This window comes from Lynx canadensis, chromosome E1 (genome assembly GCF_007474595.2).
Source record: "Lynx canadensis isolate LIC74 chromosome E1, mLynCan4.pri.v2, whole genome shotgun sequence".
Lineage (NCBI taxonomy): Eukaryota > Metazoa > Chordata > Mammalia > Carnivora > Felidae > Lynx > Lynx canadensis.
The window spans coordinates 47,856,344-47,881,010 of record NC_044316.2 but is presented as its reverse complement, the minus strand read 5'-3'; the positions used below and the strand labels follow the sequence as shown (position 1 = coordinate 47,881,010).

Here is a 24,667-nt window from a genome sequence, read left to right as displayed (position 1 = left end):
TCATTTTTGAAAGGATGAGACAGAGCGGGGAAGGGGCAGAGAAAGAGGGAGACACAGAAACAGAAACAGGCTCCAGGCTCCAAGCTATCAGCACAGAGCCGGACGCAGGGCTCGAACTCACGGACCTTGAGATCATGACCTGAGCCGAAGTCGGACGCTTAACCGACTGAGCCACCCAGGTGCCCCTACTATTCTAATTTGCATGTGCCTGAAAACTACTGTGTCTTAGCCCCTTGTCACACATTTTGGATCTATATGAATCTGTTCTTCTGGAAAATGCCCCTTCACAATTTTGGTCCACATTTCTGTCAGTAAGACCTCCTGCTGTGCTCTACACATTAACACACAGTCTGTCCCAAATATTTTCCCCTTACATGTATTATATTTCCACTGACCTTGTCTGTTGTGGGTTTTTTTTTTTTTTACCACACAAACCCTTTTATTTCACTCAAGTCAAATACTACTATCCTTTCTTTTATACGCTCTGGATTAGGTTAGAAAGATCTTAGGATTCCCAGATTTTTTTTTTTTTTTTTGCAAGATTTCTGTTGTTTTAAGGCTTTTTGTCTGGGCATTTACAGAATGTTTAGTACATCCAGAGTTGGTTTTTGTTTCTTTTTGCTCTTACAGGACAAGGACCCAGTTTTATTTTCTTCCCTATAAGTGAAAGATTGTACCAGCATCATTTATTGTCTTTTCTCAGTGTATTGATAATGAACTTTGTTATTAAATTTTTATTTTTACTGGGATTTAATTTTTTTTCTTGAAATGTCCTTTTTGGTTTTGGTGTCAGAGTCCGTCTCATAAAATGAATTGAGAAGTATTCCTTCCTTCTATACTGTCTCAAAGAATTTGTATAAGTTGGAATTTGCTCTTCCTCAAATGCTTCCTTACATAAATGTGGCTGTAGCTATAGAGGGAAAAAATATTTCGGTGCCCTTTTCAGATAATTATAGACAGTCTTCTGAAGTAGACCAACACTCACAAGTGCTAGGTTTATAGAATTACTCGCATTGTGGAATCTGAAACTTTTCATGCTCTGTCACAGTTAAGTTCTGTTAGTCTCTCTTGAACTTGGAATGGACCTTTTACCCGGGCATGATTTTATGACAGCATGCACTACTCGTCTGGAAAACATCAGTGCAATGAGTTACATGGGTTTCCAAATATTGAAAATTTCATACTCCAATATCAAAACTTCGCATTGGTTAATATCCCCACTGATCTCATCCAAAAAGTCTTAGTATTAGAAAGCTCTCAAGCTCACAAGTGACTGACACAAGTTTTCCAAAATTCTAATATTATCATCAGCAACAAATACCATCAGTTGTTTTACTTGAAGTGACAGGCGCATTTTGTTCACTGTGCAGAGAACGTCTGCCAAATATCCAGGTCTGAATAACCGTCGTTTGTCAGCCATTGCTTCAAATAAAAACAGGATTCCACAAAACAGCAGCAGTTCCTAACTCAAAGAATCACACAAGTGTTTCTCCTCTGGGCAGCCACCATACCTCCGTGTGCCACCCAAGTTTTCAATCAAAGTTCCATTTCATCACTCAGGTATCAAAAATGCATATCGGATTTCACAAAATTAATAGTTGCACTGCTTGCTTCATCAAAAACATTCTGGAGTAAAATTGTTCAGTTTTTCCCGTGACCATGTGGCCCTGAAGAATGTAACAACTACAAGTACAATTTGGTGCCGCTGCCTTGATTTGGGCAAAGATACAGGTGTACCCAGCACTGCACCTGCACCATCGGTGCAAATGTCAACACAGTAAAGTAATAAATAAACAACATCTAAATATTACTACAAAAATAACTTTGACCTCACAAACCTCACGGAAGGGTCACAGACTGCGGGCTCATGGACACTTTGAGAACCCACCTACCCTAGAGAAACTCTTACACATTTGTGTCACGATGCATGCACATGATTGTTTGTAGAATTATTTGTAAAATCCAAAAATTAGGGGCGCCTGGGTGGCTTAGTCGGTTGAGCGGCCACCTTCAGCTCAGGTCATGATCTCATGGTTCATGGGTTTGAGGCCCACGTCGGGCTCTGTGCTGACAGCTCTGAGCCTGGAGCCTGTTTCAGATTCTGTGTCTCCCTCTCTCTGCCCCTCCACCGTTCACTCTCTGTCAGAGTGTCTCTCTCTCTCTCAAAAATAAATAAAAACATTAAAAAATTTTTTAAATCCAAAATTGATAACAGATTCAAAAGAATATGGCAAGAAATTGTGGCAGATTCATTAACAGAAAGCTAGATGGCACAACAAAGATGATCACAGCAGATTTGCCAACATACTACTGAGCAAAAGAAGCAAAAGACTATCTATATAAAGTTTAGTTCTATTTATATGAAGTTTAAAATCTACTAAAATAAAAATATTTTCATTTTTAAGGATACCGGCGTTGGTGATAAAATCAACTTTAAAAACAAAGGAGGGAAATTATCAGAAAAATCAGGATAGCTGTTTACTTCTCGGGAAGATGGAAACGAGCATGTTTGGGAAGGGTCAGACAGCAGGCGCCTGGCATGTTAGCAATGATCTAACCCTTGCCCGGATGCTGTTTACAGTGGTATTCCTTGGTATACTTATTTATTATGTTTTGGGATACTGTGTGTATCTGAATTTATATTCAGGAGAAATGTTTACAAATATCAATTTTTTCACCTATTAGGTCAATAATGTAAGTTTTGCTATCTTGGATGTATTTAAATTCTACATTCAACTAACAGATTCACAAAGGGAAGAATGCCTCATTGGCATTACATGTAAGAAGGAAGCAACATCCTTTTTTACACGATAAGTGAGAACATTCAGTATAAGTGAAGGTGAAGTTCAAAGGAAAGTTTCTATTTTATTTAACAAAAAGAGCAATTTCTACCATCTGTTCTCTGAAAACTGATGGCCGCTCTGAAAACTGATCTCCCCTTGTTGTGTTGTCTCTTACTTCATTTTCAGTGACAACGGTTTTCCAAATGACTTAAGCTGTGTCAGAAATCTTCTCTAAGAACACTAAGAGAAAAAGGCCACTGCTTAATGATGCTCACTGTCACAGAATTCTGTGATGTACATATCACAGGAAATGTGTTAGCAATTACAGAGGCAAACAAGTTCAAGTGTGTTTGCGAATGACAGGCGAGTCAAAATAAAGGACCCCTCTCTCTGAACATGTTTTCCCATAATGCCCAAAATTAATTGGAAATGTAAAAGAACATCTTTAAATATTTTATAGGTGTATATATTTTTAACCACCAAAAGAAAACTACAAGTCTTTAGCTCTAATAAAACAATACTGCAAAAATTACTCATGTAACATCTATGGTATTTTCCACACAATTATAAATTTAAAATGAAAGCTGTGGTTTATAAAGTTTGATTTCTAAAGGCTAATTCAGTATTTTTGGACTCCCTAAAGTTTAAAAAAATTAAATCCTTATTTAATGCTTCATGACATATAAACTCTCTAATCTGCATAAAATTTCATATTAGTCAACTCTCTCCACACTCACTGCCTTTTTTCACATAAGCATTGCAACCTCCTAAATTTTTACTGTAAACATTAAAATTGACTAACCTAGATTACCATCAAAACTTACCATCAAAACTCACAACAAAAGCCTCTGAAACAGATCTGAGATTTACATATAAAAATAAGATTTAAAAAGAGACAAAAATACGAGTTTTTGTTGTTGTTTTTTTTTCCCCCCTAATCTCGGAAGAAGAAATGCTTTTCTGGGTCTGGTACAAAAACCAGAAGCCATAGAGAAAAGATGGACAGATCCAGCTTTTAAAAGAAAACTTCTACACACTAAAAAGAACACCAGAAATAAATCAAAAGATATAGAGAAAGATGCTCACAAGATAAATGACAAAGACCGGAATTCTTTAGCATATTATATAAATTGTCCAGGAATCACAAGGAAGACAAACAATTCAATGAAAATATGGAAAACTCTAAGAAAAGACATCTCGCAAAAGTGAAATTAAAACAGACAAAAAATATGTTCATTCTCATTTATAATAAATGTAAATAGTAAATAAATAAAATAAATACATAAATAAATAAATAAAAACAATAGGATGCTATTTTTCATGTCACAGAGAAGCAAAAATGTCTAGAACTGAGTGTTGATGAAATTGGGAAAACAGACATTCTCACACCATCAGCGCGAGTATAAGCAGATATAACCTTTTGTTAATAGCTTTGTTGAGACAGACCTGACGCCTATACCAGAATAGTCACCTATTTAAAGTATACAATTCAGGGGCACCTGGGTGGCTCAGTTGGTTGAGCATTTGACTTTTGGTTTCGGCTCAGGTCATGATCTTATGGTTCCTGGGATCAAGCCCCATGTCAGGCTCCATGCTGACAACACAGAGCCCCTCTCTGCCTCTCTCTCTGCCCCACCCCCTCAAAATGAATGAATAAACTTTAAAAACATAAAAAATAAATAAAGTATACAATTCAGTGGTTTTTACCATATCAGAGAACGAGGCAACCATCACCACAATCTAATTTCAGCACATTTTCATCACTCCACAGAAGAACTCCCAGACCCTTAGCCATCATTCCCCATTCTTCCCGCACCTGCAGCCCTATGTAGACAGAACCTTACTTCAAGGGCAATCTGTTGATGACAAGAAAAAGTTTAAACGTGCAACCCTGTGAACGAGCAATTCCATTTCACAGAATATATAAGAATAAGCATACGATACACAGAGATTTACACAGGGATGTTCCTAAAACACTGTTTGGGCAAAATACTCTACATAAACTATATCCCTCAGTAGGAAGCCATATTAATAAAATACTGGTACCGCAGTAAAATACGATGTAACTATTTAAAAGAATGGAGACAATTTCTGACATAGAAATATTATCAGAGTATATATTTCAGTTAAAAAAGCAAACTGAAACAGTATATAATGATCTATGATCTCATTTGTATAAACAAATGAGATATTCCTAGAAAATTTTAAAGAGAATACACATTAAATTTTTAGCAATGATTACCTCTGAAGAATGAAGATTAGGTGTTAAGAAAATGAAGATTAAATATTTGATTTAATATTTCATATTTCACTTTATTTTTTTAAGTTTATTTATTTATTTAGTGAGAGAGAAAGAGCATGAGCAGGGGAGGAGCAGGGGTAGAGGGGGAGGGAGACAGAGAATTTTAAGCAGGCTCCGCATTGACGCAGGGCTCAATCTTATGAACCGTGACATCATGACCTGAGCCGAATTCAAGAGCCAGACACTCAACCAACTGAGCCACCCAGACGCCCCTTTCATATTTCATTTTAAAATAAACAATGTTCTCGAAACATTGCTCTTTATGATTTTTAAAACAGCACTCGGCAATAACAAAAGCATTTTTAGATGAGAACATGCACAAGACACATCAGGGTTTTCTTACACAGACGTGCGAGGCTCTAGCAATTTCAAAACAGAAAAGCATTGATCATCATGCCCATAAGTAAATGTTTAATACAAGTGACTAAAGCAAGCACACATAAAGTTATCCTAAAGGATAACCATGCATATCACAACATAACTATATATTTAAATTCAGGGAAAAATATCCAAGTTTGAAAAATATCTCCGGGAAACAGATAAAAATAATAAAACAATATGACTGGTATTTTCTATTTCAAATAGGAAAGTATTAAAAATTTTTGTCCTGCAAATACAAAAAAATATAATTCGTATTTTTGTACTTACGAAGGCAATATAAATTGCTGCTTCCTCAGCCTTCAAATGGCTCCTGTTTTTCTTTGCCTTTTATTTTCATTCTCATTTTTGCATGTAATAAATTCTTTACTCGTATCTTACAGTAACATACAATTTTCAATAGGCTTCCGAGTGTTAATTTTTATTCTAGAAGTTAAATTGTTAATGATACTAAACTTACAGAAATCCACCATTTCAATTTTATCATGTAAGATATAATTCATTACCCCAAAGAAATACTTAGAGGTGCATATAGAGATTATTAAAGACATTTTCCCCAGGATTATTTATATTAGGGAAAAGTATTAAAAATCTCAATGCTGAACAGTAGGGATAAGTTAAATTAACTCAGAATACTTCCATAATTTGAAATATAATACAGCCATTAAAAATAGATGCTTAGGAACAATATTTAATAGAAGGAAAATTACTCAAAATATACAAAGCAATACTTGGTATCACCTCAATTTCCTAAGGAAAAATGTGTGTTTAAAGGATACATAAAGAAAGAAACTGAAAGGTAATAGAATACTTTGCATACATACTTTGCATAAATACAGAGTTTTTATTTCTGGGTGTTGATTTTATAGGTGGTTTTATTTCCTTCTTCACATGTGTCTGTATCTTCCAAAATATCCTCAATAAAAATCCACAGATCACTTTATAATTATAAATACTGCTTTAAAAGAAAGATGAAACCAAGATAATTCTCACCCTGGGGCGATTCAGCATATACTTTTTAAATATTGCAGTATGGAGAAGAAAGATGATAAGAAAACTTCATCCAAAAGTCTAAGACAACTATGTAATCGTACAAAGGATTATTTTAGCCAAAATATAAGCACTGGGTCTGTTTTAAGATATGAAGTAAGTTGATGTTTACATGCAAACTTCTCAACGGTGCCAAAACTATTTTCACAGTATGCCAGAAACAAAAACAGAAACACAAAGGTGTGGAAAAAAATAAAGGCACACACATTTAAAACTGAACCTCTCATGCCACACATGACAGCTTTAATGCTTTTTGAATAAAGATATTACTTCATCGAAGACCCGCAAAAGATTCAAAAGCCAGCACTTCCTTTCAATTATTTTAATTAGTCTGTGGTAACCAGCCTCAGTGGTAAGAATTAGTACGGAATAAAAGTAAAAAGAAAAGTGGTTGGGGATGACTTGGTATGACTCGCAAAAACAGTAATAATTTGGAAAAGAAAGAAATTCAAAATACGAGCACAAGGGGCACCTGGGTCGCTCAGCTGGTTAAGTGTCTGACTTGATTTCAGCTCAGGTCATTATTTCAGGGTTCCTGAGTTTGAGCTCCACCGTCAGTGCTGAGCCTGCTTGGGATTCTCTCTCTCTCTCTCTCTCTCCCTCTCTCCCTCTCTCCCTCTCTCCCTCTCTCCCTCTCTCCCTCTCTCCCTCTCTCCCTCTCCCTCTCCCTCCCTCTCTCTCTCTCTCTCTCTTCTTCTGTCTCTCCCCACTCCATCCCTCCCCAAGGATGCTCTCTCTCAAAATAAATAAATAAATAAATAAATAAACAAAAAGAAAAAAGAAAAAAAGAGCTCAAAAGAAGGTGCATCCGCATGCGACAAGTATTTCCCTCAAAGGCTTTTTAGAACTTTTTATTTCAACAGGTTTTTTCAGCAACAGGATTGCACCAAAAAACAAGACCCTACATGCCTTTAACTGGAGCCATCATATGATAAATATCACTGAAAGCAGCAGCAATAATTCACCAGACTGAAATTTAAAAGAAAAAATAGCCTGTCCTCCTCCACTATCAACAAAAATTAAATTATATGTTCATGCCACTGTTTGGAATATCTAAGAAAGAGATCAACGTCCTTTGTGATATTTTATAAACAGGGTGGTGAGAAAACCCTTTCATGTTGAAAATCGCCAAACTGAAATTGAATTTTACAAATTCTTAGAAGCATCCTCATTAAAATGAAAGAAAAAATAATGAAAGATAAAATTATTTAATTAAATTTATTAGAAACATTAAATCTAAGTCCAATAACATTTTTCACATTTGCACATTTAAATTACCATTTCCAATGCATATTCATTATTCTCATTAATTTTGGTAATGATCCTGCCACATCAATTATTAGCCTCTCGTTAAGCAAAAACTAAACTAATATTCTTGACTTCCCTGGGTCACATGACTAGAGAGTGGTAAAGGCAAATGAAGGACACAGTTCATCAGACTCCTAATCTAACAGTCTTCTATCACACCACACAGGTGACCGAAGCGTTTCACTGGTGCCATAAGCAAAAATAAAAATAATAATGATGATTTTCAAATTTCCTAGAACAGAAATTTTAACAAGAAAATAGCAAAGCAGGGACGCCTGGGTGGCTCAGTCGGTTAAGCATCCAACTCTTGATTTCGGCTCAGGTCATGCTCTCACAGTTCGTAAGTTCCCACCCCACATCAAGCTCTGTGCTGATAGCATGGAGCCTGCTTGGGATTATCTCTCTCTCCCTCTCTCTCTGTCCCTCTCCTGATCGAACTCTCTCTCTCTCTCTCTCTCCCTCCCCCTCTTTCAAAATAAATAAACTTAAAAAAAAAAAAGAAAGAACAAAGCAAATTCACCTTCATTTAATGACTACTATATGTGAAGCACGTAAGTACTTCCAGACTACAAAATCTTCATGCTCAGCCTGTAAAGCAGGTGTCTCCCAAGTTAGATGAGGAAACAGAGACTCAGAGAGGGCAAGTATCTGCCCACTTTCATGCAGCTAGTGAGTAGGGTTTAAATCCAGGTATTCTGGACTCTATAGTCTATGTTTTTAACCAATGATACTGCCTCTTGGATAATTCCACTTTCAAATGATCAAAGAAAGTATGTTATGTTATATGTCAGCCACAGCATGGCTTAATTTAGCAGATCAATTTAAATAGCAGAAACCGTAAGAAGAGCGAAACTAGAAAGGTACGTTACAAGCAAGTTGAGATAAAGGCAGGATGGAGAGATTCGCTGAGGTCAAAGACACTGCTTCTAAAAACTGCCATCTCCCCAAGCCCAGAGAAGTAGGAATGGACAGTCAGGAGACAGCCCTCACCACACTCTCACCAAGTGGGAGATGTGCATGAAAAAAACAGAAGAACAACCCTTACCCCTACCCTGCATCATTATTTTACATTTGTAGCAAACACAATCTCTTCTTACTGAGCATTATGATTCAAAGACCTGAAAACTCACATTATACAAAATACAAAAACCGTGTTCATTATTCAGTACAGCAGAAATGTCTCAATCCTACCTCTTTCTCGTGCATTCGGAAGAGTAGAGGATCATCATGGAGGCTGCTGGATTTTCTCAGGCTAAATTTGGGGGTCATCTGTTGAATGAATAAGAGTTATTCAATACTTTCTCAGGCCTGGCTTATCCTTAACCCAAAAGGAAACTCTAAATTGCCTGAAGTTCATGCCAAGATAACACCAACATTGGAGAAAAAAGTGATTTATTCACTCCCAAGTGATAGGATTAATAAGACTCTCATGCTTCATAATGTGGACCAGTGTTCTTTTCTGTAAATGACTTAATGATTACTTTATTTAGAAATACCTGTACAGGGGCTCCTGGGTGGCTCGCTCGGTTGAGTGTCTGACTTTGGCTCAGGTAACGATCTCACGGCTCGTGGGTTTGAGCCCCGCATCCGGCTCTGTGCTGACAGCTCAGAGCCTGGAACCTACTTCTGCCTCTGTGTCTCCCTCTCTCTCCGCCCCTCCCCTGCTCACACTCTGTTTCTTTCTCTCAAAAATAAATTAAATAAATAAACATTAAAATCAATAAACATTAAAATCAAGTCTGTCCATAGGAAAAGTCCAGTGGAATTCTCACCTACCAGAGCAACTGGGATAGGCTTCTGTCTCAGGTACCGAGGATTTTCTATCTGAAAATTTAAGACAGAAATTAATAATTCTATTAACAATATTTTTTGGTTTTAATTATCATTTGGTAAAACACAGAATTGAACTGTGATGCGGAACATTTTCTGTACGTCTTAATACTGAGTTTGTGTTTTAGGATGGGTAACCCATAATATATTTTCAGTAGCCCACTAACAAATAACATAGAAAACATAAACTCATTTGCAGACAGAAATGCACCTTCGTGACCCTCGCACAGCCTCACTGCCCAGCCTCATCCCCACTACTCCTCACGTCGTGTTTTATCTGCCCAGGATCCTGGCTGACTTACATTACTGAAATATGGCAGTTCTCTTGGGCCTCTCTACCTCTAGGCACTACTCCGTCACCTTATGAATATCCTCCCATTCATCTTTCAAGTCTCAATCTAATCACTACACACCCGGGCAAGTCCAGTACCTGAATCCTTACATTTACCTCCAGGATAGCAACCAGAACAGAGAACTCCTTTGGGACCCCTCCCATATCCGCCTTCCAGGTTCATCTATCCCCCAATATACCCTCTATTCCAAGGACACCAAACATTTGTTTTACCTTTCAAAGCACTACCTTCTCTCCCAAATCTGAGTCTTCGCAAACTATGAAATCATTCTCTTGCAGTTACCTTACTCGAGATGCTTCCCCAGGAAATTTAATTAAGTTGCCACTACTCCAACAGTACCCTTTTATAATCAAACATCTATCTTCTGTTAAAAGAGTGTGAAGTTGAACACAGGCTGTAACAGTCACAACCCATCTATCCCAGCATCTACCACAGGGCCTGACAGGTAGTGGGTGCCCAACAAATACGCATTAAGAAGAAAGAAAGGAAGGCAGGAAGGAGGGAAGGAGGGTAGGAGGGAAGGAAGGGACAAACAGTACCTGATCCCGCCCTCTTACCAAGCTCCTAAAGTATCCCATGTGTCTCTCATAGCTCTGATATTACATTCTAAGTGTTTATTACCAGCATGTCTCCACATCTGTCTTTATGCATGGTGAGTGCTAGGATAATGGCTTCTCAATTTCGTATTCTTGGTACCTAGCACAATACCTAACGTGTAGCAGGCTTTCAAGGAAATATTTATTGGGTGAATATATACTATATGATAAAACAGAAACACTGATTGTTATCCCAACAATTCCATTCACAAATGAAACGATAATTAAAAGCTCTGTCAAATATATATAATCAGAATCTTCTCCTCCAAAACCTTACTGTGTTTTCCAAAGGCTCCTCAAATGAGTTATTATGGTTAATAATCATGGAAGATAATCTATACCCAGGTGGATAATAAAGGAAAGGGTGAATAAAGGATCAATTAATTAAAGAATACAGAGGCAAGGAAATTAAAAATAAAAGTTACATTTAAAAAACATAAAACCATGTACACCAACAGGATCTGAGGAATAACTATATTTTAGCACCTAGATAAGGAGTAATCTACAAATTAATTTTTTCACCCAGAAGGCTGATACCTATGAAGTAATGGCAACTGTCTGAATTTAAATTTCTCTCCACATCCTCCAAAAGTCCATACAGATCAATGAAGAGAGCACATAAAAACACCCACCTCTCATGCCTACACCCTAACAGGGAGAGATCACGAAAACCCTCGATTCACACGTAACTGGCCAAAGAAAGATCACAGATCAGCAGATCAGATCCTAAACCAAACCAGAGTGACAGCATGGAACAAAAAGGAAGGGCCTCGGGATCCTAGTGGTGTCGGAATTTAGACGTCAGCAAATACCGACCTGCAGAAGGAGAGTGGCCTACCTTCCATGGGTTGAACAAAACACCTGACAGATGGGAGCGCTAGAGACGGGAGCAACAAGAGAAGGGTATAAACAGCAATAGCACTACTAGAACTCATCCAAAGGATACAGGAGTGCTGATTCATAGGGGCACGTGTACCCCAATATTTATAGCAGCGCTTTCAACAATAGCCAAATTATGGAAAGAGCCTAAATGTCCATCAACTGATGAATGGATAAAGAAGTTGTGGTTTATATATACAACGGAATACTACTTGGCGATGAAAAAGAATGAAATCTTGCCATTTGCAACAATGTGGATGGAACTGAAGGGTATTAAGCTAAGTGAAATAAGTCAGTCAGAGAAAGACAAATATCTTATGTTCTCATTCATATGTGGAACTTGAGAAACTTAACAGCAGACCATGGGTAAGGGAAGGGGGAAAAATAGTTACAAACAGAGAGGGAGGGAGGCAAACCATAAGAGACACTTAAATACAGAGAACTGAGGGTTGATGGCGGGGGAGAAGGAGGGAGGAAATGGGTGATGGGCATTCAGGAGGGCACTTGTTAAGATGAGCACTGGGTGTTATATGTAAGCGATGAATCAAGGGAATCTACCCCCAAGACCAAGAGCACATGGCATGCACTGTATGTTAGCCAATTTGACAATAAATTATAATGAATGAATGAATGAATGAATGAATAAAGGGTGTAAAAAGTGAACGTGTCAAGAGTCAGAAAGGAACCACTTGTACAGTAGAGAGAGGCCCCTTGGAAGGAAGCCCGTCCACGATGAAGGGAAAGAAAGGAGCTAAAGAAAAAGGACCCTCCAGAAACAAGACAAAACCAATGAAACAGAAGATGACAGCCAAAATGACAACACAGAAGGCACCTCTGATTAAAGAAACTGATCTTCAGTGGAGTAGAAGGCCTTCCCAAACTAAGAAAGCAAGCTACCCAAACCACCCCCCCCCATAACCCCGGCTACTGCTCATTCAAAACAATCTAACATCAACAATTATAAACAAAAACAAAAACAAACAAAGAATCCAATATCCATAAAAACTTTCCACAAAAAACAGAAAATCAAAATCAAAACCTGTCCATAGTAGGAATTACTTTTTTTTAAAGCCATGAAACAGAAGTCAACAGTAACACGGCCTCCTTCGGCCTCCACTTGTCTCCAGCACTAGTGATCACTAGGTTCTCTGTGCCACCCGCTTGAGGTGGGTAGGCCATCCTCCCACAGGTCAACGTTTGATGGTATCTATGTCCCGCCCCCAAGATAATACGTAGTCAAGTATAACTTCTGAATAATCTTAGGACGTTCATAAAGAACACTACAAATAAAGGCAGAAAACAGAAAGATAGGAAACAGGAGTCGACCAAATAAGAGTTTGGCCAAGTTGCAAGATGCCAAATTGATAGGTAAAGGTCAGCTGCACTTCTGCAAATTAGCAAAAATCACCTAGGAAAAGAAAATGTTTTTCCAGGACTAACATTTGTAATCACAAAACAACATGTAATTGCTAAAAGTAAATCTAAGAAAATATACATAAGCCCTTTACAGAGAAAACAATTAAGTTTTTTTGAAAAGCGCTAATAATGAAATAAATAGCAAAACGATGCTTTTAGATAGTCTCAATAGTGTAAAAATGGCAATTCTCCTTGACTTGATCTAGTGACTAAATTTATCCAATCCAAAAATCTCAAGAAGACTTTTGTAAAACTTAATAAGCTCATTATAAAATGTATATAAATAAATAAACAAGAAGAGCCTGAAGAAAAAAATCAAGATGGGGTGACTTACAAAGATATTGTAAAACTATAGTGATGACAGTAAGTCAACAGAACCAACCAGAAAGTACTAGAAATTCAAATAAATATGAGAATGGGATTCATGAAATATCTAGAATTGCAAATTATTGAAAAATTAAAGATGTGTTTAATAAGTGGGAAAAAAGGAGGGGCGCCTGGGTGGCTCAGTCGGTTGAGCATCCGAGTTCAGCTCAGGTCATGATCTCACAGTTCATGGGTTCGAGCCCCACGTCGGGCTCTGTGCTGACAGCTCAGAGCCTGGAGCCTGCTTCAGATTCTGTATCTCCCTCTCCTCTGCCCTTTCCCCACTCAGGCTCTGTCTCACTCTGTCTCAAAAATAAATAAAACATTAAAAAAATGAAAAAAAAAAATAAGTGGGAAAAATGAGATCAGATTCCTTCCTTGCACCATATATAATAAATTCCCAAACGGATTAAATACTTATAATTAAAAGCAGAAGCATAAAAACTTGCAGAAGACAACATAAAAGAATGACTTTGTGACCTCAAAGTAGAAAATTTTCTTAAGCAAGAAACAAGAAAAAAAAGCATACACAAAAAAGAAATTAATAAAGTTGACTACTTTAAGTAAGAACTTCTCTCCAGAAAAGAGATCATAAATAAAATGAAAAGATAATGAATAAAAGATCACAAATAAAATGAAAAGATAAGTCATAAACTGGGAGATGTTTGCACAAATGATCTGTCTCCAAAATGTGTGAAGAAGGTCTTTATAAGTTAATAAAAGAAAGAACAATACAGTTTTTTTAATGGGAAAAACTTGAGACACATTTTACTGGTGAAGAAATCTGAATGACTAATACACACATGAGTGTATACTCAATCTTTTTAGAAATACGAAAAATGTAAAGTAATGCCACAGCGAGAGGGTATTTTCTGCCACCAGATTGGTACACATTAAAAATTTGCCAGTAAAAGTGTCCCAGATGGAGGACCACTGGTGGCTGTATGAATTAGTACACTTTACTTTGGGAAACGTTTAGTTAGTAGGGACAATAATAAAACCCACTTAAATATTATACCAGAGAAAGAGGCACATTCTTTAGTAAATAACACTGTACTATATATAAACACAGCTTTTTGAAAAACAGAGGCAGCAAATTTCCAGCAGGCAGCAAAGTGCTCTCAATAAATATTTATTGTCTGAAGGTATATATATGAATAGTAAGTAACCATTCTCTATTTTTGGAATGGAGAAAAACCAGCCCAGAAAGTAAGTTCTTCAAGGACACACCCAAATCTGCAAATATATAAAACCCTAATTCATGAAGCAGAATTAAATATAAGGGGGAAAATAAAGGAAGGGGAAAACAGAATTCTCAAAGATGCTCAAGCTCTAATTAAGCTTCAAATTTAAAACCAAAAGCCAACAAAGCCATCTGTGACTTATTTTTACACAGCTCTACATTTACAAGCAGAGTACAAAATATTGGTTTAGCTAATTATAATGTAGCCTTTCAACGATGCAGAAGTAACTCCTATTTCATTCTCTTCATCTTTAAAAGCCATTAAATACAGAAGTTAAGGACTCATTCTGTTATCATAAATTTCCTTTCTCAAGTTGACCAAAAAAGAAAGAGTATATTCTAATGTTTAAAAGCAACAATGAACACCGTAAACAAGAATAAATCTTCTTTCTGTAATTGTTACTCATTTACAATCCATGGAGTTTGTCTCATACCCACTTTCAATACGTAATGAGAATTATCCATAGTAAAGCATGTTCTTGAGTCTATTTGGGGGAAATAAGCAATCTATTTTCTGATTTTATAACAGCAGCCAGATGTGCTTTGAAGTTCAATGTTCCCACTTTGTAATCCACCAGTAAATGGACTTGAAGCAATCTGTAAACAGTCTTAACATTTACTTTTTTCATGCTCTTTTAGAAAATTTCTTGTTCTCTCACAATACCTCAAAAAAGAAGACCACAACAAAGAATGTCCAAAATGGAAGATAAAAAGGATTTATGTGAAACATTAAAGTCTAACGAAATATTATACAGAAAACAATGCCAAAAAAAATTAAGTTCCAATAGCAGGAATGAATCACATGACCAAACACTTCTGGCTTAAAGAGCAAATACAAGCATGGTAATAAAATATGTCATCATTTAAACTAGACACAAATACAGATATCTGGATGCTTTCTAATGAAAACTGGCTTTTGACATTTTGTTCTGGTTAGTTTTTTAGCGGATTTGTTTGGTTACAAAGGGTTCTGTCCGTCTATTTCTTTGGATTATTCAGGATTTTGATCAAATTGATCAAATACCCCTCATAGACTAATGTGGATCAGTTAGAGATGTTCTATGATTCCAGAAAAATAGAAAGACATTTTCTATGATATTTTAGCTGCCTTAAAGGAAAGGACATTTTCAAGCAATCTATTACTAACAACACAACTAAATGTTTTTAAGTCATGGCATCAGTTAGAACTGCCAAAACCCTCTCGGTAGTTTTAAATAAATTCAGTCCTCAATGTCAAATCAATTGTGCTCCAAAATAATTTTTTAAGGCAACATTTTAGAACTTGAAAAACATTTATCCACAGAAACAATACTACAAATGAAGGCTCATTTGCTGGTCTACTCACATCTCAACATTTAGTGAGTACAAATTAGATACAGAGAGAAAGGCATAGTCCATCGGCACAAGGAAAAGCAAGTAAGCCAAAGGAACAGAACGGAAATAGACACGTACCGTCACCTGATTTATGGGACAAATAACACTGCGGTACAGCAGGAAGAGTCTTTTCAATAAATAGGAGTGCCACCTTGATATACACAAGGGACCAAACAAATCTTAACTCCCTATCTTATAACATATACCGAAATCACCTCCAGATGGTATGTAATCCAAAGAGAAAAAGTCACATAATAGAGCCGCTGGGAGAAAACAAAGAAGAACATCTTCGGAACCTTAGGACAGTCAAAGATCTTAAACAGGACACAAAACAGCACTAACCACATGGTGAAAAAATGAGAAAGTGAACTGCGTTAAAATTTAAAATTTCTGTTCAGCCAAGACACCAGGAAGAGATTGAAGGAAAGCAACAAAGTAGAAGGAAATATTTACAATACTTACTCGAAAAGGACTCTTATCCAGAACAGAAACAAGGCCCTCAGGTTATCAGTATGAAAAAGGCAAACGACCCAACGGAAAAACTGGCAAAGCCATAGGCAGGCACTTCACTCCGAGAGGCTATCTAGACTGTCAGTGACATAAAAAAGGTCACCTCACTGGATGAGTCACCAGGAAAATATATATGAACACCCCACGGTGCAGTGTCACTAACCACTCTCAAGAACGGCTGAACTTTAAGTTAAACAAACAAAAACAAAACCGGACTGTCAATACCACGATGGAAGAGAAGGTAGATTAATGGGAACGGGCACATCGCTAATGAGGATGCAAATTGGCACAGTCACCTCCGAGAGACGTCTGGCAGCAACCACTGCACCAAGTGGCTTTTTGCTACACCACGAGTCACCCCAAACCTTCAAAGCTTCGCGCTACAGCCATTTTAGTTAGCTCGCAATTCTGTGGTCAGCAACGTGCTCATCTCCTGGAACAGCTCATCTCAAGTGGACTTACTCTTGTGTCTCCCACACCAGCTGCCCCCGAGCCTGATTAGGACGGTTCCCAACAGGCCAGTGAGGAGAACAGCCAGGCTCCCCACATTCCTCACGGGGAGAGTAAAGGCACATCCCCACCCGCTAACGGCTCACCGGTGTCCCCAAGCCCTCGACAGGGAGGTTCACCCCTCCCTGATGGGCCCTGGGCTCCAGGTGGGTCTGCGTGCCTCTGGGGTGCTGTCCACCCGCTGGAGCCACCCGTGGGATCCGACGCTCACGCCTGCTGACCTCGCCCAGCCCCCACTGCCTGTCCTGAGAGCTATCCCTGCACTAAGCCCACATCCCTCCCAGATCCTGCTCCGGGGCTAGGAAGCAAAGAGTCCTCACTGTTCCTTCGCTCCTGGTGGGAGTGAGGCTGTGCGGTCAGCATGCGGACGCAGGATGGGAGTGAGCGGGTGACTGGTAACCAGGATGGAAGGCCCAGAAAAGTCCTCCTCCCAGCCCCCCACCAGGCCCTCAGAAAAAGAAAAAAGAGGAAAGTTTACATAAAGATAGTCAAGCAGGAAATATATGTATCAAATATACTGACAGAGTGAGAAAGTTTCCCCAAAACTAAAGGTTACAAAGTTTAAAGAGTAAGAAAAAAATACAGGAGGAAAATTAAATTGCTAGTTGAGTAAGTGAATCTCTACTTATATTACGTATTCCTAAAAAAATACTAAGACGCTCCTGGGGAAAGAAAGAATATACTTGAGGAAAAAGCGTATTTTTAACAAAAACCAGAAGATTCAAATTCTAGAACCTCTAATGCATCTGAATGAAGGTGTCTGAAAGTCACGTCGGCAATATAAAAAAATGTACCCTCAGCATAGAAAACTAACATTAACTACCATTAACTGATCACTCACAGGAAGAAAGAGAAAAAAAATCCATCACACATTCTAATACAAAACTAAAATCAAAGGGAAATCTAAGCTCTTTAATACACTGGATTCTTAAATTATTCTACTGTGATCAAAAGATAGAGTTCTGCCTGATTAATGTATACACGTTATAAATATATAAAAATGCAAGACTTTCATATTTTACACTGTTAGTGCCTTCTTTGAACAATAAAAGTGTGAAAGAGAACCCAGGCAGACCTAGTTTTAAGGCATCACCTCAAAATATTTTAGATGTTTTATTTTAACTTTACTATACGAATGAAAAATTTAATCCTCTGAACAGTTACATAATCGAGCAAAGTTCTCTGTGGGCTAAGCAACGCACATCAGAAGTGCCAAATGGCTGAGGGCAAAGACAAGTTTAAAAGGCTAGCCCAGAATTTTACTCTTCACTCTGATACCGCTTTCTGGCAAATATCAAAGAAACAACCGTCTTTCTGGGGGATTTTCTGTGCTCTTCTCGCACACCGGTAACGCTAGGACTTCCCTCCAGTGGCAACTTCTCCTCCACCTTCAAACATAACAGTGTTTTCCTTTGGACTTAATATTCCCCTCTTGTTATTAACTTTCTCTCTCTCATCTCTTTCACTAATAGGCTCCCTAAATGGCTACGAGATTCACGTTGCTTTAAATTCTCATCCATTCCCTACCTTCTTCTAATCGTGTCCCTTGCAGTAGCCAGCTGTCCTCATTCCGTCCCCTGAAAGCCCAGCTGTCCAGCCTCTGGGTGGGGACAACACCTCAAACAGCATAACCATAAATAAGATTCCAGCCCTCGAGTCTCCTGAAACTCCAGACCTTGACCTCCCCAACTGGTCTGACCATCTCTTCAAACTCCACCCGTCTAAAATGAAACTTGTAACCCCTAAAATGGATTCCCCCATCTGACAGTTAACTGACAGGAAGCCAATATTCCCATTTTCTAGAAGCAAACCTTTAGGTGCCCTTCTGGTCAGCTCGCCAATCAGTCACGCAGTGTCCTTTCCCCCCATGAAATGGCTTTTCTTTCAACCCTCTCCGTCTCCACAGAAATCACCCGAGTGTGGAGTTCACCACAAACACCAAAAAGATGATGGTTCCCCTTCTCCACTTCTACCCACATCCAATATAACCTCCAAAATGCCACCAAGTCGATTTCCCTAAAGCATTCCTTTCATTAAAGACCATTATTAGTAGGAAGGGTTTTAGGTCTTTTAAAATAATAATCTGTACTGTCAGTGAAGAAGTAAGAAATAGACAATCCTATATCCTGCTGGTTGCAGAAGAAACTGGTATATACCTTCTGGAAGGCTATGTACCAAGATGGGATGTAACCTAAGGAAATACCAAATGTGTACACAAAGATCTGTAGGGAATTGTACTGCAGCATTACTTACATCAGCCACAGCCTGGGAGCAACCAAAATGTCCAGGATGTTTCAATAAGTTATGGAATACCCACCCAAAAGAGAAATTAGTGCTATCATTAATATTCATATATTTACAGAACGGTTATAAACTTCTATCAAACTCAAAACAGCACGTCGTAGAGGCACCTGGATGGCTTAGTCAGTTAAGCATACAGCTCTTGATTTTGGCTCAGGCCATGATCTCAGAGTCTGGAGACTGAGTCCCGTGTCAGGCTATGTGCTGACAGCACAGAGCCTGCATGGGATTTACTCTCTCTCTCTCTCTCTCTCTCTCTCTCCCTCAGCCCCTTCCCCTGCACGCATGTTCTTGCTCTCTCTCTAAAAATTAAAATTAAAATTAAAAAATTAAAAAAAAATTAAAAACAGCACATAGTAAAATAGTATTTATAATATAACCCCAATTTTGTTTAAATTTTAATTGTATAAATGCACACGGAAAAAAAAAAAAGGAGAGGAGGATATCTAAAACAAAATGGTAACCCATCTCTCGGTGTTAAGATTTTCAAATATATTTTAGTCCTCTGATTTCCTATACTTTGCAAATTTTCAAATTAGAAATTATCCTACTAACCAGAAAACGTGATAAAAATTGTTCTAAACCCCTTTTCATTTCCTCAAAGCACTTCAACAGCGTCATGGAAAGTGGAATGTGGAAGGAATAAATAAACCTGCAGGGCTCACTACTGCCTAAAATGTAAAGGCGAAACTGCTCAGTTTAGCCTTCAAACTCCGATACAATCCAGCCTGATTGACACTGGCCCCAACCCCCTGCTTAAGTCCCCAAGATCCAGTCATGTCCATTCACTCACACCACCACACGTGTCTCCAGGCCTGCCTCTTTCCAGTTCCCCACCTCCACACCTACCCAGATGCGTTCATGTCCCTCTCAGTCTTTGCACCTGACAACTGGTGCCCGTGACGGCGGCTCATCAGGAAATCTCCGGATATTTTTAACCCAAATGACCTTGCTTCTCCAAGTCCTCCCTCCCCTTGCCTCCAATTCAATACTCTACTCTCTAAGTCATGTTAGTATTTTACCAGATACTATCTTAAACAATTATTGAACTATGTATGTGTATACCTCCTAAACCCTCGACAAGACAGCTTGTGGAGGGCAGGGACTATGTTTCTCTGGAATGTTATCTGTCTTTCCTGTTCTCTAGATCCTTCTCCCACAGTACCACCACACATCTCAATGGCTGACATCCAATAGTATTCACCAAATAGAATTAGTTCAGATGTTCTCCAAGTACAACAGGATTCTGCTACATCGATGTACATACATAAACCAAGTACTTTTTTTTTTACCCCAAGATTCCAACTATTAAGGCGAGCTTCGATGTCGCTGTCATCCAAAGAAAGAGCAGATCTTTGGGGATGAACTTCCTGAAAGACAAAAGAGAAGAGAGAAGAAGGGGTAGAGGGAAGAAGGAAGAAATAAAAAGGAAAAGGAAGGAGGGAGAGAAGGGGGGAGGGAGAGAGGAAGAGAGGGAGAGAGGCAGGGAGGAAGGGAGGGGGGAAGAAAACAGAAGAAACAGAAAACAGGACAAAATATACGTCATTCAGAGTAACGAGAGTTTCGTGTGCTTTTCTGGTAGTACCGTATTGCCCTCAGAGGGAAGGTTTGTCATAGCTGAGGCAAAGTTCTCAATTCTAAGTAATGACTGTTTACTATAGCTGCTTAGGGCTGCGAGATGCCTTCACAATATATTCATACAGTAACTAGATTTCAAAAAAAAAAAAAAACACATCAAAAGAATATTTTAAAACTTAATCCAGATTCTTCTCTTTAAGTTCTTTTACAAAAAGTTTTAATTGTGGTATACCACAGTAGCTTTAAAGGGGGGGGGGGAACACTTGAAAAGATGAATTATTTACAATCCTTAAAATTAGTTAACAGGGAATTTTGTGTTGATGTCCAAGAAGCTCTTTGTTCTTAAATTAATTCCCATTCATACACTGAATATAAAGAGAAATAAGCTTTGGATTCACAGCATGAGAACACAATTATGGCGAAATTCTACTTTTTTTAAAAATTAAAATTGCATGATTTTTTTTTCCTTCTCATATAACTTATTACACATTTATCAAAGCAGATTAAAACTACAATTAACTGAGGACAGCCTAAAATCTGTGCCCAGAAATGGACAATAATCTGGGAGCTCTAGAAACTTAGAAAGGTAAATCTATTTAAAATAATAATGTATACATTACAGTACAGCCAAAAAATGCATTCTGAAGTTAAATTTGTTGGCACAGCATTTCCACATTTTTAGAACACCTCATTACTAATAAATAAACCTATTTACCTATGATCATTTAAATTATCTGAAGTGATGAAAAATATACTAAAATGTTCTCCATATTTTATTGCCTCCAAATTTCTAATGAACAAAATGTTGAATTTATTTTATATACTATATTTAAACTCATTATTGTTTCGATTGTTGGCCCCCTGTTTCTTGTATGTTTTTCTCTGTGAACAAAAATGTCTTCAGAAAGACATAAAACACCTACCTGCCTTGTTTTATTGTGAATAAATGTAACGGTTCATAAAAAACCCGCAGATATTTAAAATGTGCTGCCCTGAAAGTATTCCCCAAAGTTCCAAACTATCACTGGAGGAAATGCAGTGAGTTAGGTTTAGAGCACAGCCACGCATCACACATGATCTCCTTGTTAAAAGTCATGTAACTCAAGACAAGCCAGAGTTACGCAAGAAAGGCCATAGTAAGCAGGCAAAATTCTTCTCTTTAGGAAGCTAACTGGAATGCTCATTGCACCTTATTCAAACCAAAACTCTGTTAAGCAGTTAGATGTAAGAGGCGTTCACATTTCAGAATATAAACAGTTCACCTTCAGCAGAAAGGCAGTATCCCCCACTTAACTACAAATTAATCCCAGTTTCTTAACTCTGACCACTGGGTGGTCTCTCTCTCTCTCTCTCTCTCTCTCTCTCTCTCTCTCTCTCTCTTTCTCTCTCTCACACACACACACACGGAGTAAAAGGGAAAAGCAAAAAAAAAAAAAAAAAAAAAAAAAAACAACTAAAAAAATGAAGTCTTCCAAAGTTATTCTCCAATGCACAAAAGCAACAATACACATGATATCTCAGAATCATCGAGAAACCACAAGGAGCACTGTGGAATTTACCAAACACATCATTTTCTTTGATATCAGGGTGTTCACCAAAACCTTCAGACTTCATTCAAACACCCACTGTTTTAAAGTAATTGTTAGAACTTTGACAAACATGAAACTAAAAATTTGTAGAGTTATTTTAAAGTAACAAACAAACAAACAAACAAAAGTAGAATCTGATCTTACACAACTCTTTGGGGTAATATTTTGTCCATCTTCTCTGGAGGTTGGACTCACAGAATGTGATCTTGTTTGGAGCTTCGCAGTGTATTGGTTCCTACTAATAGACCAAAATAATAACAATCAGAATGGGGGGAATACAGAGGACAAAGGGGGCATTTAAATCTGGGATTGCCAATTTTTTTCTTTTGGAAATAAGATGATTGTTTATATTTACCAATGATACTTCCATGGCAGAGAAAAAAGAAATGCAAATAATGACCATTTATTATTTCTCACATTTTATTTTTATTTAGATTTAAGTATAAATAAAACATCACCTAAATGCCACGTGCCTGCTCACAAACAAATGCTATTTTTAAGTGGGACTACAATAAACTAAATGTATTTAAATCTTTTCTCCTTCCTCCCCCTCTTCCAAGTATAGAATAAGAAAAAAAAAAAAAAATGAAGCATATACTCTCAAAGAGGATAATCATTTTAAAAGGTTTGTAAGTTTTACTGGATTCATGCTGCACACCAAGATGAAGGCTTAAAATATATAAAATGAAAAAATTCTCATGTAGCTGAAAATTTGGATTAATTTGAAACTATGTCAGAAACTACAGATAAATCAGTCTTAAATTTAAAATACACCATGTTAATTCAGGTAAAATGTTATAAGTACAGTACAAATAGGAAAATAGTTTAAGCTTCCAAATGAATTTCAACAAAAAGACTTTCCTCCAATATAAAATATAGTATAAAATATTATACTCAATATTCTACTTTAGCCTGGAGTCTCTCATATATTTTTATTCAAGCTACTTCAATGAAAGTTTCATTATTAGGAATATCTATCCTCTGAACGGCTCCTTCAAGATACATGAAATGGAAACTAACCATTAAAGAATGAATTAAAGTCACTAACTTTTAACCACAAGCCCTATCAGGATTCCCTTCACAAATATTGGTCCATTTTAGGTATATTCCCAAAGACAGAATTATAACTAAAAAAGACAAGATGACAATGAATGTGTTTTTTGGTAGTAACAATGAAAGAATAACGTTCCGTAGACAAGTCACTAAGTAATGTCAAATGTCTGAAAAAGCTGTTTTAAAGAGAGCTATTAATTTTTTACACCCCTACTCAATATCCCAGATATCCAAACACTTAAAAACTAATGAGAAAAATAGATAAAGCAATAGGCTGAGAATAATTTCATTAGCCCATGTGCTTTAGCTGATATAAACATTTAAAACTCAGGATGTGGGAAGAGGCAACCTGATACACCATACTAAGCAGTGGCCTGTTCTTCTTTAAGAATAGATTAAACAATCATAAAAAGAGCTATACTTAAAAATTGAAAAATGCTTAAATATTAAAAGAAATTCTCATAGAAAATATTAATAAAAAAAGAGGATGGAACCATTTATCTATTTATTACACAGGGTGCATACATAAAACAACATATCCTTTCAGTTCACTTGTAGCTGTCCTCTGTACCAATTTACCCTTTTTCCCTTCACAATAAATTTTCAAAATAAGTTACTAGGCCCATGTCCTAACCTGACGTACACTTGTCAATCAACTACAATCTGATTTCCACTCAACCTAAAAGTGCTGGACACTATCAACGATCTCCTAGTTGCTCAAGCAAATGAACTATCTGTCCTTACCCTAGTTGATCTCACTAAACATTAGGAACAGTGTTTTCAAGATGTCACATCTACTGGCTCCCTAGAACCATTCTTCCCTGATTTTCATTTGATCCTTCAGAAATCTCCTTTATAATAACCTTCAGTAGCCTTTCCTTCCCTGCCTACCCCATGCATCTCAGAGTTCTGTGTCAAACCTTATTTATTTTCCCTTTTACATGCATTCCTTCTGGACAATCCAAACTGCTAATAAAACTGCTACTAGCTTTTCAAATAACAAGGAGCTTGGATTACCAAGTCTGTATCTCCAGCCCAAATTGCTCTTTCTCAGCCTCAAACCCTATTACAAGTACAAATTGAAAAGCCCTACTTACAATTCAATGTGTCCAAAACTAAATTCATTATATTGTCCCTAAAACATGCTCCAGTTCAGGCCAAGGAAAGCAGAGGCGTTGCTGAAGCCAGCTTCTGGTGAAGGCAGCTGAGACGACTAAAGAAGGAGGCCATATCATTGCTAAGATCTGG

At 37.5% G+C, this 24,667-nt stretch overlaps 1 protein-coding gene across 8 annotated transcripts in view; it reads right to left on the bottom strand.

Moving 5' to 3' along the window:
- The window catches only part of CEP112 (centrosomal protein 112), a 418,049-nt gene that overhangs the window by 353,428 nt on the left and 39,954 nt on the right, over positions 1-24,667 (bottom strand). For 5 of the 8 annotated variants that reach the window (XM_030296738.1, XM_030296741.1, XM_030296740.1 and 2 more), the window contains 4 exons: positions 22,511-22,604; positions 20,492-20,569; positions 9,598-9,645; positions 9,013-9,090 (listed from right to left, as the gene is read on the bottom strand). In XM_030296738.1, the coding sequence (XP_030152598.1) occupies positions 9,013-9,090; positions 9,598-9,645; positions 20,492-20,569; positions 22,511-22,604 (298 nt within the window). Of the gene's footprint in view, positions 1-9,012; positions 9,091-9,597; positions 9,646-11,232; positions 11,256-20,491; positions 20,570-22,510; positions 22,605-24,516; positions 24,545-24,667 lie in introns of those variants that run through there. The other 3 variants (XM_030296746.1, XM_030296742.1, XM_030296744.1) reach the window with 3 other exon arrangements.